The 14,112-nt window shown below is 41.1% G+C and overlaps 1 protein-coding gene across 4 annotated transcripts in view; it reads left to right on the top strand.

The window, feature by feature from the left end:
• The first annotated feature begins 351 nt into the window (after nucleotides 1-351).
• The window catches only part of ARHGAP29 (Rho GTPase activating protein 29), a 75,044-nt gene continuing 61,283 nt past the window's right edge, over nucleotides 352-14,112 (top strand). For 2 of the 4 annotated variants that reach the window (XM_054592166.1, XM_054592162.1), the window contains exon 1: nucleotides 352-501. In XM_054592166.1, the coding sequence (XP_054448141.1) occupies nucleotides 489-501 (13 nt within the window). In that variant the 5' untranslated portion in view covers nucleotides 352-488. Of the gene's footprint in view, nucleotides 502-12,039; nucleotides 12,268-12,370; nucleotides 12,505-14,112 lie in introns of those variants that run through there. The other 2 variants (XM_054592163.1, XM_054592165.1) reach the window with 2 other exon arrangements.

The raw sequence follows: 14,112 nt of genomic DNA, 5'->3' as shown, positions 1-14,112 counted from the left end.
AAATGTGTCCACCTGAGAAATATCCACTTGAACAACAACGACAGAGGATCTGACCCCTGCTGGAGGGTTCAAAAGGTGACTTGTTTCTAAGACTCGCTTCGACTGTCCTACGACCAGCATCACAGGCTGGCTAACACGTCCTATGATGGGGACAGTATGGGGAATCTGGTGCAGTTGACAGCCTGAGCCCTGCGCGCCGGAGCCCTTAGCTGCCTCACTTGCCGCTGGGCTCCGAGCTCCGCCTCCCCAGGCGCGCGGGCCAATGGGTTGGGCCTTGGGGGCGGGGCGAGGATAAGAGGGAGGAGCGAGGCCAGGGGGTGGGGCGGCGGCGGAGGTGGCCAGCTCGGTTTTGGCTGTAGCTCTTGGGGCGGCGGCGGCTTGGCCGAGCGTCCGAGGGTCGTGGGGGGATGGGGTCTGCGAACTCCAGCCCTCGGCGGCGGCGGCGGCGGCCGTGAGTGTTGGGCGGGCGTCCGCGTCCGGAACGCGGGATGGAGTGCCGTGGTGAGTGTGGGGCGGTGGCGCTCGTTTCGGCCGCGGCGGCTGCGGCTTGGGACTGCGGTCCCCTGTGGTGGCCGCCTGCGATTTGCGGTCCAAGGTCCGGTCGGCCCACGCGGTGGCCTTGAGTGGAGTCGGTGCGGCTGCGGTCAGCACTGGGGACCGACCAGGGCCCTCGGGACTCCTGGCCTCTCGGAGGGGGTGGGAGGTCCAACCCGAGCAATGGGTGCGCTGGGAGCGGCATGAGCGGGAAGTCGGGAGGGGGCGAGCGGTCGCTTCACGGACATTGTAGACCCAGATGGGTATCCTAGTTCTGCGACGTCGCCCGAGCCGCCGGGGAGAGACTTGCTGGGCGGACTTTCATCCCACTTCAGGTTCCCCCGAGCTTCCTGCAGCCCTTGTCCCATTCCTGGCCACACGCCCTCATCCGCCTCCTTTTGGAATGCAGGGGCTCCTTTCCCCTTTCCCCGCTGGTTTCCGTCACTGGGTCTTCACGTTCGCCTTCCTCACTTGGGATCTTTTTTGGAAGTTTGGTGGCATTTTCTGAAATTTCAGTCCGACAAATGCCAAGGCTTAGATAAATTAACAGACATCTCTGGTTCCATATCTCCTTTTTCTTATCACACTTCACCTCACTTAGGCCCAGGCTGTTTATCATTTGCCGGGGGCGGGGTGGGGGGGGAGGTGTATGGGTGTGGGGTGGGGCACTAAAGGTGGAAAAACATTCTTCTTCCCTTTCCGAGTGCCCCACTCTGGTGCGTCTCTGTCACTCTCTCCATACCCCTTCCCTTCTCTCTCTTCCCCTTGTGCGATCCCTTCACCAACCCCCACCACCCCCGACCCCCGCTTATCTATCGTTTCCCAGCCTTGGCTCAAGAGCATGTCCTGTGCTTTGCAAAATAGGAATTGACCAGCGGAGGATTGCAGCTGCTACCAGAAAGAGAGAGTATCCTTGTGAATTTGTTTCCTTAAACGTCCCAGGAACTCATGATCAAAACTTCGTTCTCAGGACATTTTTCCTTTGGCTGGAAAAGTGGTCAGGGACTCTCCTTGCCTTTGAGCCCCTCTGACATGTCCAGGGTCTATCTCGATTTTTCACCACCATCCCTCATTAGCGACAAAAGTGAAGTTTCTTTACCACCTCTTCCACCCCTTCCACACTGAGTTTTTTGGATCTTTGATATACTGTCTCCCGACTGCGGATCTTTTGGGGGAGTTAGGAGGTGCTTTGTGAAAGTTCCAAGACCGCAGTGGAGCTGAAATAGCCAAGGAGCTTTTGGTTCCAAATTTACCTTTTTCTTTCCTCTTCTTTGGGAATTAGCTTCCCCTTCTACTCTGTTTGGGGGAGGGGTTTCCCTCTTAACAAAAGAGAATTTTAAGTTAGATATGACAGTGAATATTTAGAATTAATAAAGAAATTACAACAAATTGCTAAGATTTAGATCTCTTTCTTCAGGTTTCTTTAGGCAGTTTGCCAGAAATGCGTCCTTAGAAATGCTTCCTGATTGTAGGAACTGCAAGTGAGGAACCCTGACGCTTACGCTTGATTAGCTTTTATGGTACAAATAGCTCTAGTCTCCTGATGCTGAGAAGAGTTTAAGAGTGAACTTGAAGAAAAGTGATAGGCCTGGGTAGAAAAAGTTTCAGTCCCCACATTGGCAGGAAATGGAACTTTGGCTGAGATGAAGACAGCAGTGTTCAGGGAATCTATGGTGGCTGGTCATTCTCACTGGGCCCATGTCTCTAAAATAGGACATCCACTTAAATTATCAGTGCCTTCACTTCCCAGCTGTAAAGTCCCTTTACCTAGCAACTGGTGGCCTTCTGCAACCAGTGCTGTTGGCCCCAGGGGTTAGTAATATGTTGAACAAAGCTCATGCCCAGATGGCACCCTGGAAGGATTTGTATTGGTGATTCATTTCAGCATTCATTCAGACAATTTAGTGTGATCCCATTCTATGTTAGGGTTCTATGGAACCTTTCAGTCTATTGCATAGAAATAGACAACTCTGAATAAATAGGACCAAAGACATAATATCTTGGGTTACCCAAGAAGTGTATGTTGAATGTCCTATGGGAAAGTAGAAAGATGATTTATTTTCAGTTGAGAGAATGAAAAGGCTTCTTAGCAGAGGTGATGTTTTCATAAGACTGAGGTTAAGAAAATGATTTTAATATGCACAGGAGGCAGAAGAGTCCTTCTGGCCAGAATTGCTGGTTATGTCTAATGCATACCAGGATATCACTGATCAGCTACCATGATTCTGCTTTGAACACTATCTTGTTTGCAGTTTGTTACCTCATCCCCAGCATGATGATGAGCCACAACACATAAAGACACATTCACATGTAATGAAACAAGGAAGTTTAAAAGGAAAGTTAGCAACACATTTTGGTATGATAAGGATTTTTTCCTTTCTTCTTTGTCTTTATTGCTCTAATAAGCAAAAGAGCCATTTGATGCTCTTGTCTCCCTAGATAAGAATTTTTCTATTTCTTAAAAAATATTCCAATGTTTGTCACTGAGAAAGTTTTCAAATACCATAATTTTCCTTTCTAAGGAAGAGGATGGAAAATATTTTTAAAAATATTGAGGACGGTGAGTGTAAGAGACTATTCAAAAAGAACCTTCTGTAATTTTACTTACAGTTTATTTATCTAATGTTCAGTGAGCCCCAGCATGATAACAGATTTTTATATACTTAGAGTGAGTTTTGACTAATGTATACACTCATGTAATCACTACTGTAATCAAGATGTAGAACATTCCCATCACTCCAGAAAGTTCCCTCATGCTTATTTGGAACTCCCACACCCACTCCCATAATCCCTATCCCCAGGCAATTCTTGATGTTTTTAGTAACTAAAGATTATGTTTCATCTTTTCTAGAATTTCATGTAAATGAAATCATACAGTATTCTTTTGTGCCTGGCTTCTTTCATTTAGCAGAATGTGTTTAAGATTCAACTATGGTTTTTGCTATATCGTGGATATTTATTAAGTAGTATTCCATTGTAAGGCTGTATGACAATTTGTTTATCCATCTGTGTGTTGATGGATAGTTGGGTTGTTCCCAGTGTTTGTCTTGAAAAAGTTGCTGTGTACATTTGTGTACAAGTGTTTGGATGAATGTATGTGTCGTTTCAAAAGAGTAGAATTGCTGGGTTGTATGGTAAATGTGTGTTTAATTGTATAAGGAACTGCCAGGGTATAGGAGCAATGTGTAAGAATTTTAGTTGCTCTGCACCCTGCCCCAAATTTCATATTTCAGTCTCGCTAAATGTAAGAATTTTAGGAGCTATTTAGTGGTACCTCATTGTGGTTTAAATTTGTATTTCTCTGATGCTAATGATGTTGAGCACTATTTTGTATGCTTATTGCCCAGTTGTATATCATCTTTTGCAAAGTGTTTATATCTTTTATTCATTAATTTATTGGGGTTTTTTCTTATTATCAAATTGTAAGCATTCTTGATATAATTTGGATACAAATCCTTTGTCAGGTATTTTCTTCCAATTTGTGGCTTGTACTTAATTTCTTAACAGTTGTCTTTCTAAGGGAAGTTTTAAATTTTTATAAAGTCCAGTTTACCACTGTTTTCTTATGGTTCTTGCTATTTGTGTCTGAGAAATTGTTCCCTAGGTTTTCTCTCATGTTTATTTTTTTTAGAAGAGGTATCCTCAAACTTTCTTTTAATGCACCAGATTGTAAATATTTTAGGCTTACAGGCTATAGCAGCTCAAGTACTCAGTTCTGCTCTTGTAGCTCAAAAGCAGTTACTGACAGTCCATAAATGATTGGGCATGGCTGTATTCCCTCAAAACTTTTATTTATAAAAATAGGCAGCTCCCCTTCTGATTCCTGAATTTAAAACACTGATAATTTTAAGTTATATGTTTAGGTCTATGATACATGTTGAGTTAATACATATGAAGTAAGTCAAACGTCATTTTTTAAAACATATCCTCACATGAGGATGTGTTTGTTGATCTTAGAAAGAGAGAAGAGGGAAAAGAGAGGGAGAGAGAGAAACATTGATGTGAGAGAGATATCGGTCACTTCATATAGGCACCCTAACTGGGGATCCAACCTGCAACCTAGGTATATGCCTTGACTGGGGATCCAATCCACAACCTTTCAGCGTACAGGGTGATGTTCCAAACAACTGAGCCACCCGGCCAGGGTGAGGATCATTTTTTTCTCAAGTGTACCTCAAGTTATTTAGCACCATTTGAGTACCTTTCTCCCGCTGAATTACTTTGGCACCTCTCGAAAATCAGTTCACTGTATATATGTGGGTTTACTTCTAGACTCTATTCTATTGATCTTCTCTTTATACCAATATCACACTGTCTTGACTACTCTGTAGCTCTGTATTAAATCTTGAAATCAGGCAGTGTAAGTCCTACAATTTTGTTCTTTTTCAAAATTATTTTGGCTGTTCCATATCTTTTACATATTCATGTACATTTTAGACCTGGCCTATCAATTTCTACAAAAAAATTCAAGAGGTATTTATGTGGGATTGTTTGAAACTATAGATGAATTTGAGGGAAATTAAAGTCTTAAAACAGTATTGAATCTTTCAATCCATGAACATGGTATACTTACTGATTTATTTAGCTCTTTAACTTGCACTAGTGTTTTGTAGTTTTACATTTAGGATCTTATACATGTTTTGTTAAATTCCTAAAAATTTTCTTTTGATGTTACTGTAAATGGTATTACTTTCTAAAATTATATCATCCAATTGTTTGTTGCTAGTATAGAAATAAAATTGATTGTGGTATATTGGTCTTGTATTCTGTGACTTTGCTATGTTCATTTATATGTCCTTAAGATGCCAGTTCAACCCCAATCCCAGTTTTGACAAGTTTTTTTATTAGTTCCTTAGGATTTTCTAGGTATATACTCATACACATATCAACTTAGAATACAGTGTTTCCCTTTCAGTCTGTATGTGTTTTATTCTTTTTCTTGTTCTACTATACTGTCTAAGGCCTTCAGAAGACAGAAGATTATTGATTTTGATCTTGGGGAGAAAACATTGTCTTTCATCACTAACTATGATGTTAACTGCAAATTTCTGGTAGATGCCTTTTATCAGGTTGAAGGAATTCTTTTCTGTTCCTTCTTTACTGGCTAATGAGTGGGTGTAGAATTTTGTCAGATGTTTTTCCTGCATCTATTGCAATGATCACATTTTTCCTTTAAAATTATTTCTATTGTTTATTTTTTTCTATTAAATATTTTAAAATTTTTATATTGTTCAGTTACAATTGTGTCCCCTCCCCCCCATTACTCTATTGAATATTAAACTAAGCTTGTATTTCTGGGAAAACTCTTCTTAATCATAATGTATTATCCTTTTTATATATTGTTGGATTTGACTTGCTAATACCGTGTTAAGAAATTTGGGCCTTAGTCTACGGCCATACCACCCTGAACGCACCCAATCTCATCTAATCTTGGAAGCTAAGCAGGGTCAGGCCTGGTTAGTACTTGTATGGGAGAAATTTGGGCCTTGGCTGGCATGGCTCAGTGGATTGGGTGCTGGCCTGCGGGTCAAAGGGTCACAGGTTCAATTCTCAGTCAGGGCACATGCCTGGGTTGTGGGCCAGGTCCCCCGTTGGGAGTGTGTGAGTGACAACCGATCGATGTATCTTTTACACATTGCTGTTTCTCTCCCTTTTCTTTTTTCCTTCCCTTCCCTTCTCTCCAAAAGTAAATAAATAAAATCTTTAAAATTAAAAAAAAAGTTTGGTATGTTTTCTGGTAGTCTTTGTTGGGTTTCAGTATAAGAGTAACATTGACCTCAGGAAATGAGTTGGAAAGTGTTCATAATATCGCCTCTATTTTCTGAGAGTTTTTGTAGGAGTATTTTCTCTGATTCAATAGATTTCATCAATGAGGCCATCTGGGCTTGCAGTTTTCTTTCTGGGACATTTTCAGTTTTTTTACTACATACAAGGCTATTCAGATTTTCTATTTCTTGTGTTACATTTGGTCATTTGTGTCATTCAAGAAATTTTCCTTTTTCATCTGAGTAGCTGAATTTTTTGACAACGTTGTTTGTAACATTGCCTTGTTACTCATATTTTAATATCTGTAGGGTATGTACTGATGTCCCTTTTTTCATTAATGATGTTCCTAATTTGTTTTCTGTCCTTACTTTTTGATCAGTCAAACTAGATATGTATCTTTTTAAATGATCTTTTCAAAGAACCAGCTTTTAGTTATTTTGATTTTTCACTGTTGTCTGTTTTCTATATCATTGATTTCTACTCTTACCATTGTTTCCTTCCTTTTACTTATTTTGTGTTTAATTTGTTCTTTGTTCTCTAGCTTCTTAAAAGTGGAAGCTTAGGTTGTTGATTTTAGACCCTTCTTTTTAACAAAACATCTAAAGCTGTATATTTCTCTAATTACTGCTTTTACTTTTTGAAATGCATTTTCATTTTCATTCAGTTCAAAATATTTTCACATTTCCCTTCTGGAAGCTTGGCATATGAATTATTTAAGAATATATTTTATAATTTACAAATATTTAGGGATTTCCCAATTATTTTATTGTTATTTATTCCAGACTTAATTTTGCTTGACTCAATCCTCTTAAATTTATTGAGACTTATTGTATGGTCCCATATATGGTCTGTCTTAGTGAACATTTATGTATGTTTCAAAATAATGTGTATTTTGCTGTTGCTGGGTAGAATTTTCTGTAAATGTCTATCAGTTCAAGTTGGCTGATAGTATTGTTTAAGTCTTTTATATTCTTACAAATTTTCTGTTATCTATTCTATCAGTTAATGAGAGAAGATTGGTGAAATCTTAACTATCATTGAATTTATCTCTTTTTCCTGACACTTCTGTCAGTTTTTGCCTCAAGATATTCTGGAGCTCTATTTTAGGCACATACACTTTTAGGATTATGTTTTTAAAATGAATTGACTTATTTATCATTATGGAATGTTTTTCTTTGTCCTTGGTAAAACTCCTTGTCTGATATAATGGAGCTATTTCTACACTTTTATGATTAATATTTGCATGGTATAGCTTTTTCTGTTGCTTTTACTATCAATCTAGCTGTGTCTTTGTATTTAAAGTCTGTTTTTATTTCAAGTCACTATGTAGTTTGGTCTTACTCTTTTATCCAGTTGGACAATTTCTGCCTTTTCATAGGTGTGTTCAGGGTGTTTATATGAGTATTTAATGTGATTATTGAAATGATTGGGTTTAAGTCTGTTATCTTGCTGTTTGTTTTTTATTTGTCTCATCTGTTTTTTGTTTCTTGTTTTGGATTTATTAATTTTTTGAAATTCCTTTTATGTCCAGTAGCTGACCAACTGTATTGTACCTGTGAAGATTTTAACTTATATTTCTTATTATAGTATACCTCCAAATAATGTTATATTTCACATATAATGTAAGAACCTTATTGTATACTTTCATTTCTCTCCTTCCTTACTTTGTGCTATTGTCATACATTTTACTTTTGTATATGTCATACATTTTACTTTTGTATATGTTGTAAATGCCACAACACATTGTTAATTACTTTTGTTCTAAATTTTTAAATTTTTCAAGAAATTTACAAAATGAGGCTTGTTTTGAGGCTTCATTGGGGTGAGTCTAGAATGCCATTTTTATTAGAGCTCAGCTGGATATACTACTAACACATGCCTTTCTGGGATCTCTCTGTGAGTGTTCGTCAGGTGTCTCTACTCTGGGTGGTGAAAACTCAAGAGGTCTCCCAGCCCTGTGGGAGCCATGGGAAATCCTGCTACAGCTCCCTGGAAATTCTTTGCCCATCCTTGTGGAGTTTTGCGTGACACTTATTCAGCTTTATATTCAGCAAGAGAATTGAAGAATGGTCTATGAAAATTTCTGGAGTCGTCTTCCTTTCTCTTTCTGTCCTACATATTCCAGTTGCCCCAGTCTCCCTAGGTTATGATCCTTGTCTCTTCAACTTAACAAGAGTACCATGCTTTGCTTGCCTTCCCCTTTCCTGTGCCATGGTCTAGAATGTGCTCCCAGACAGAAAGTTAGGATGATTGTACGGTTTGCCTCATTTGTTTGTGATCCCTTCTCTTAAGGCTCACAATTTTGTGCTGTCTGTAGTACAGTGTCTGAAGACAATACAGTAGAAGGGCAAGCCTGGTCTCATCTATTCTTGCACTTCATATATGTAAAATTTTAAGGCTTTTTAACCTCCAGATTTTCTTTCCGTCTTTTCCTTGCAATTTATTTAATAAATTGTGTTTACCCAATAAAGTGGCTGAGTCTAGATTTTGCCGAGTGCATCCTATGCTGTAATTTACTATGTTCCTCTGTCTTCTGTATTACTTATAAAACGTTGGTTGGATCTAGAGCAGGGTTTCTCAACCTTGACACTATTGACCATTTTGGGCCAGGTAATTCTTTGGTAAGGGTGGGGTGAGAGGGTCTGGGGCTTTCTTCTGTGCAAGCAGCATCCCTGGCATCTGTCCACTAGATGTCAGTACAACCTCTTCCTTAGTTGTGACAACCAAAAACTCCAGACATTGTTATAAGATGCTTTTAGACCCATCTTCTGTTATGAAAAGTAGGCTACCTAAACTACAGAATCGACTTCAGGAATATGAAGAGACCTATCTAGCAAAAATAACAATATTATGTTAACACTGCAAAGAACACGTGAAAAAGAAGATTTTAACAATATGTAAGCTGAGACTTCGATGAATGGTTGACTCAAGAGCAACATTATAAAGGATATGAATTTCTGTTTGGGAAGGCAAAAATACTGCAGACAATAATAATGTAAAATGGTAAAAACACAAGTAGTTTCTTTTCAATTATATGTTTCTTCAGTAAATGTTTTTTTCCTGCAACCTGTTGAACAACATTTTAAGATGCTGAATTTCTATAACAGATGTACAGATTTTTTAAAAAAAGATTTTGCTGCTTAATTTTAAACCAAGAATTTTGGACTTCCAGAGAGGTATTATTGCAATAACATACTTTTTATACTTGTAACTTATATGTGTGATATAACATTATTATAAACAAAATGCAAGTGGAGGATTAATAAAATAACAATTTTAATTTAAAAGTGAACTATCACTTTTTCAGATGTTTCCAAATGTCATTATCTTTCTTACTAAGAAAGGTGGAGAATATGACAGAAAATTAACGTATCTTTTAAAAGATTTAAGAGGAAGATTGGGATTGAGAAACTTACAAAATTTTCTTCAGATAACCTTACTTATAATTTAACCATTTAGTGTTCATTGAAGACCCACTCTGTCAGATCTTATGCACAATAGTTGTCTGTTTTGAGATGGTTTAGAGGTAGATCTGATCTGGTAGTTTAGAGGTAGATCTGGTGGGAAGGTTTTTTTAATTAACCCCGAGCAGTTCAGAGGGTCACACTTTCCTCCACTGAGCTCCCGGAGAGTTGCCCTGCCACTGCCCTCCTTGGCCTTCAGAATCCTTTCCACTTTTTCCACTCATGTCCTCCAGTTTAGTCATCATTGGTTTCCATGGTGAGTGTCCCTGGTATGTGGTTCTCATCCAAACAGGAACATTTGGATGTTAGGTATCTCCAGTATCTCTAGTGCTTTTGATCTTAGTACAGTTAGGTTTAAGTCTTAATGGGTAAGTTTTAAAATAATTGCTGAGGCCAGGTAATGAAGGAGCCTGGGCTTCTCACATTTATCTTTTTCAGGTAACAAACTAGGGACCTATTTGGCTTTACTTCCCTTGAACTATTTCTATGTGAGAAGTGTCCCTCTTCTCTTTCTCTGGCATTGGGCTATCTCTATATCATTTCTCTTTGTCTCTCCCATTTTCTTTGTTCTGTCTTCATCTTTTTTTCTCTTTCTCTGCCTCCACTTGTCCCTGCACCTTTCTTGGTCTTCTTTCCCTCTGTCTTTTTCACCTCTCCACAATTGTTTCTTGCCTTCTCACATCTCCTTTTGTCTCTCTTTCACTGACTTTTCTCTCCCTCCCTCCTGTGTTCTCCTTTCTGTCTCTCGTCACACCACTACCTCCACCCCATATACCCTTTCTCCCCATCAAGAACTTGTTCAAGATACTGTCAGTGATATTGCCATTTCCACTTTAATAAGGAACACAGTCCTCTCTATTAATGGGAATAGTGGATAAGGTAGCACAAAGTAGTATATTTTAAAATAAATGTGAGGGGGTGTTTCAGGTTGTGTGACTTTCTCATTATTTCTTCTTAAAAACCTTATTTATGATATAATCAGGGTTGCACTGTTCTCCCATCCTGACTCCCCTTTTGGCCTGGGATCTCCTGATGTCTCCTCTTAATAGTTTGTTTCAGTTCAGGGCATTATCAGTTTCCATAGTGAGAGTCCTTGGTGCTTTTTTCTTTCTAAGTGTAGTTAGAAGGACAGTTTGTTTTTGAGGTTTCCTGAGTATCTGTGGTATGTCCTTGGCACTGTTGTGTTTGGGGTTTGAAGGGGTAAATTTATGTAAGTTAAGTCTAAAAATTCAGTGTGGGAGCTGAAGTGACCAAGGAACTGAGTGAGCACTTTCATATTTATCTTTCCCAAGTAGCACTTGAAGGGCCAAATTTGCTTTCTTTACCCAGCATTATTTTTCCCCTAAAGAGTTTAGATATGAGAGACGTTCCTCTTCTCTTTGTCAATTAGTATTTTCCCCCTCTCTCACTATTTCACTTGTTGGCTCTATCACGCTGACTTCCTTTTTCAAATGTCTAAGAAGGTTGTCTTTCCTTTCTCTTATTTCTAATTCTCATTTTCTTTTTCTGCCCTCACTTGTTTCTGCCTTACTTGGTTTTGCCTCTCTCCCTGTACCTGCATCCCATTTTTTTTCTTTCTACTTCTCCTCATACTTTGTGTCTTTTTCTGCTTTCTCCCATGTGTGATAATTTTTCTCTTTGCCTCCACCACTATCCAGCCACCTCCCCCATGTCTCCTCTGTTTCTCCATCAGTTCTCTCTGAATGTTCAAGCACTGAGGCAAAGGACATTGGTTGTTCCAGTGAGCAGTTTGATATGAAAGCTTATATGCTTTAAGCCCCTACTGCCTTCTTTTATTATTTCATCTTTCAGAGACATTTTTCTTATTTTGAGCAAGTTTGAGAGTGCAGTTGAAGAAAGTAATATCGCTCCAAGTCAGCGATTTTCAACTGGTGTGCTGCAAAAAATTTTAAAACAGGCAATACCAATTTACTGCAGTTAGGGGCGCTGACCTCTTTTCCTTTAGATTGCAAAAAAAAAGGACAACAGTCAACGCAAGGATAGCAGTCAGGTGTGAATGAATCAAAATTATACCTATTTTTTGTCAGATATGGCAATTTTGGGGTGCTGCAGAATTTTAATAATCAGTTTGTGTGCCATGAAATGAAAAAGGAAAAATCGCTACTCTAAGTGCAAAGTATTTCCCTCGGCAGAGAGCAGAGTAGTTGTCTGATTTGGCGTTAGTTCAATTCTTCTGAAAAGGAGGTGGTGAGACCCAGGCCTGTGTTGCACTTCACCTGTGTGAGGTCCTGTTTTTGTTTTTGTTTTCTTAAAGGAGTTGGAGAGAGAAGCAAGGCGATCAAAAGAAGTACCTCATAAGAAATATATACTGCTTGCCTTGAGAAATTCCCATTAGCCAGATCTAGCCATCAGGTGACTTGTTCCGAAGGTTCGCTCCGCCTAGCCTGCCGCGTGCTGTACAGGGCCTCTACCATGTCCGGTGATGTTGGGTACAGTCTGCTGGCTTGGGTGCAGCTGACAGCCAGCGTCCAGTGCACAGGAGGTAGGCGCCGAGCCCCGCCCCCAGGCACGCGGGCCCGTGGGCTGGGCTCGAGGGGGCGGGAAGAGTCTGGGCGGGAGGAGCAAAGTCAGGGGGCGGAGTGGCGGCGGTGGCAGCGGCCCGCGGGGTCCTGGCTGTAGCTGCTAGGACTGCGGAGACTACTCGGCCCGGCCGAGCGTCCGGGTCGTGGGAGATGGGGACAACAAGCTTCGTCACTCGGCGGCGGCGTCGGCGGAGGCCGTGAGTGTTGGGTGGGAGTCCGCGTCTGGGCGCGGGAGGACCGCCGCGGTGAGTGAGGGGCGGCGGCTGCGTCTCGGGGCTGGGGTCACCTGAGGCGGCTGCCTTCGAGCTGCCGACCGGGATCTGGGCGGCCCACGCGGTGGCCCGGAGCTGAGGCGGCTGTGGTATGCACTAGAGGCTGGGCCGGTGTCCTCCGGGCGAGGGGTGAGGAGCGTGCGGCTCCGGCGGCTGAGGAGCCGCGAGGGCGCTGAGCGGGTGATGATAATAAAAATAAACACAGCAGGTCCTACTTTCCGCACCCTGTCCTAAGAGCGCTCCACGTTTACCTTCTTTAATCCTCACAAGTCCGAGATAACTTCACCCGTTTTTCACACGGAGAAACTGAGGTTAGAAACCTGCGGAAATCTGACCAGTAATCGGCAGAGTGCGGATTTAAAGCCAGGCAGTTTTGCTTCAGAATCTGTACTCTTGACCGTTACACAGTCTGCTTTTGGTTCTCTGATCTCGTCCTGCTCCCACCTGCCCTGACAACAGTCCTCGCTTCAGCTGGGTCTCATTCCCGAGATATTTTAGATTTCCATGATGCATTGTTTTCCTCCTCTCTGTCTTTTGGGTTAAGGAGGGTTGTTTCGTTCCATCTCAAGGGTTTTCCCCAATTCTGTTGTGGGTGTATTTGGGGCTTGACGGTAGTTTTGGATTTTGCTTTTTAAAATATCTTTTTGGCGGATGAGCTCAAGTCACAGACTTTTCAAGTTGGAGCCCTAGTAACTGGCGCCGCGTGTCTCCATGTTACTCCTTTTTCCCCCTCTCTTTCTCAAGACGGAGTTGACCTCATACCTTTTTGGGGGGCAGGACTGTTAGCGGGTGGAGGAGAGAACCGAGTGCCCCTTCCCCTTTCTCCAGCCGTCTCCGTGACGATATCTGTGCTCCCTCACCATCAGTGTCCGCCTCCCCTTTTGCTCCATTTTCCCACTCCGTTTTTAAATCCTGGATTGGAGAACGCGCTCTTTGGCACTGGGTACTCTGGGCTGGTCAAGGGAGAGCCCTGCCTGCCAGGAATGCTAGACATTCTGGAGGCGTGGGAGGTTGTGCAGCTTCCTCTTTTTTTAAACGTGCTGCGTTCTAACTGCACAGGAATGAAGTGTATGTGCAATGCATGCCTTTCTTTAGAAATTACAGTTATTTGCATATTGCTGAAACTTTTGACATGGCCCTATTCTCTTTTTGTGGAGTGTTTTTTAAAAATATAAAGACCTGCAGAATGAATTGTTCTGATTTATTTAGCATCGTTACGTAGTTTGTTACCAAATCAGACAAAAATTGTGCTGAAATAGCAGATTTCTGAAATAACTGGCCGTTTTTTCCTGAGGTAGAAAAAGTAAGATGGGAACTATTAAGTACAGATATTTGGGGTAGTTTTATACTTCAATTAGCCCAGTGCCTAAAATGAAAATACTTCTGTAATGATACATTTGGGGGTGGGGAGAAGTAAATGGGGCTTTCCAAGACTTTAACAGAGGTTACTGAAGTCTTGGAAAAGCCACATTCCAGGGTACTGGAAATTAGTGTTCACGTTTCTAATGTTCATATTACGCAGAATTTAGAACA

Source organism: Pteronotus mesoamericanus, unplaced genomic scaffold, assembly GCF_021234165.1.
Source record: "Pteronotus mesoamericanus isolate MK-2021 breed Mesoamerican mustached bat unplaced genomic scaffold, CSHL_Meso_final scaffold_31, whole genome shotgun sequence".
Taxonomy (NCBI): domain Eukaryota; kingdom Metazoa; phylum Chordata; class Mammalia; order Chiroptera; family Mormoopidae; genus Pteronotus; species Pteronotus mesoamericanus.
This window is presented reverse-complemented; position numbering and strand designations above follow the sequence as displayed.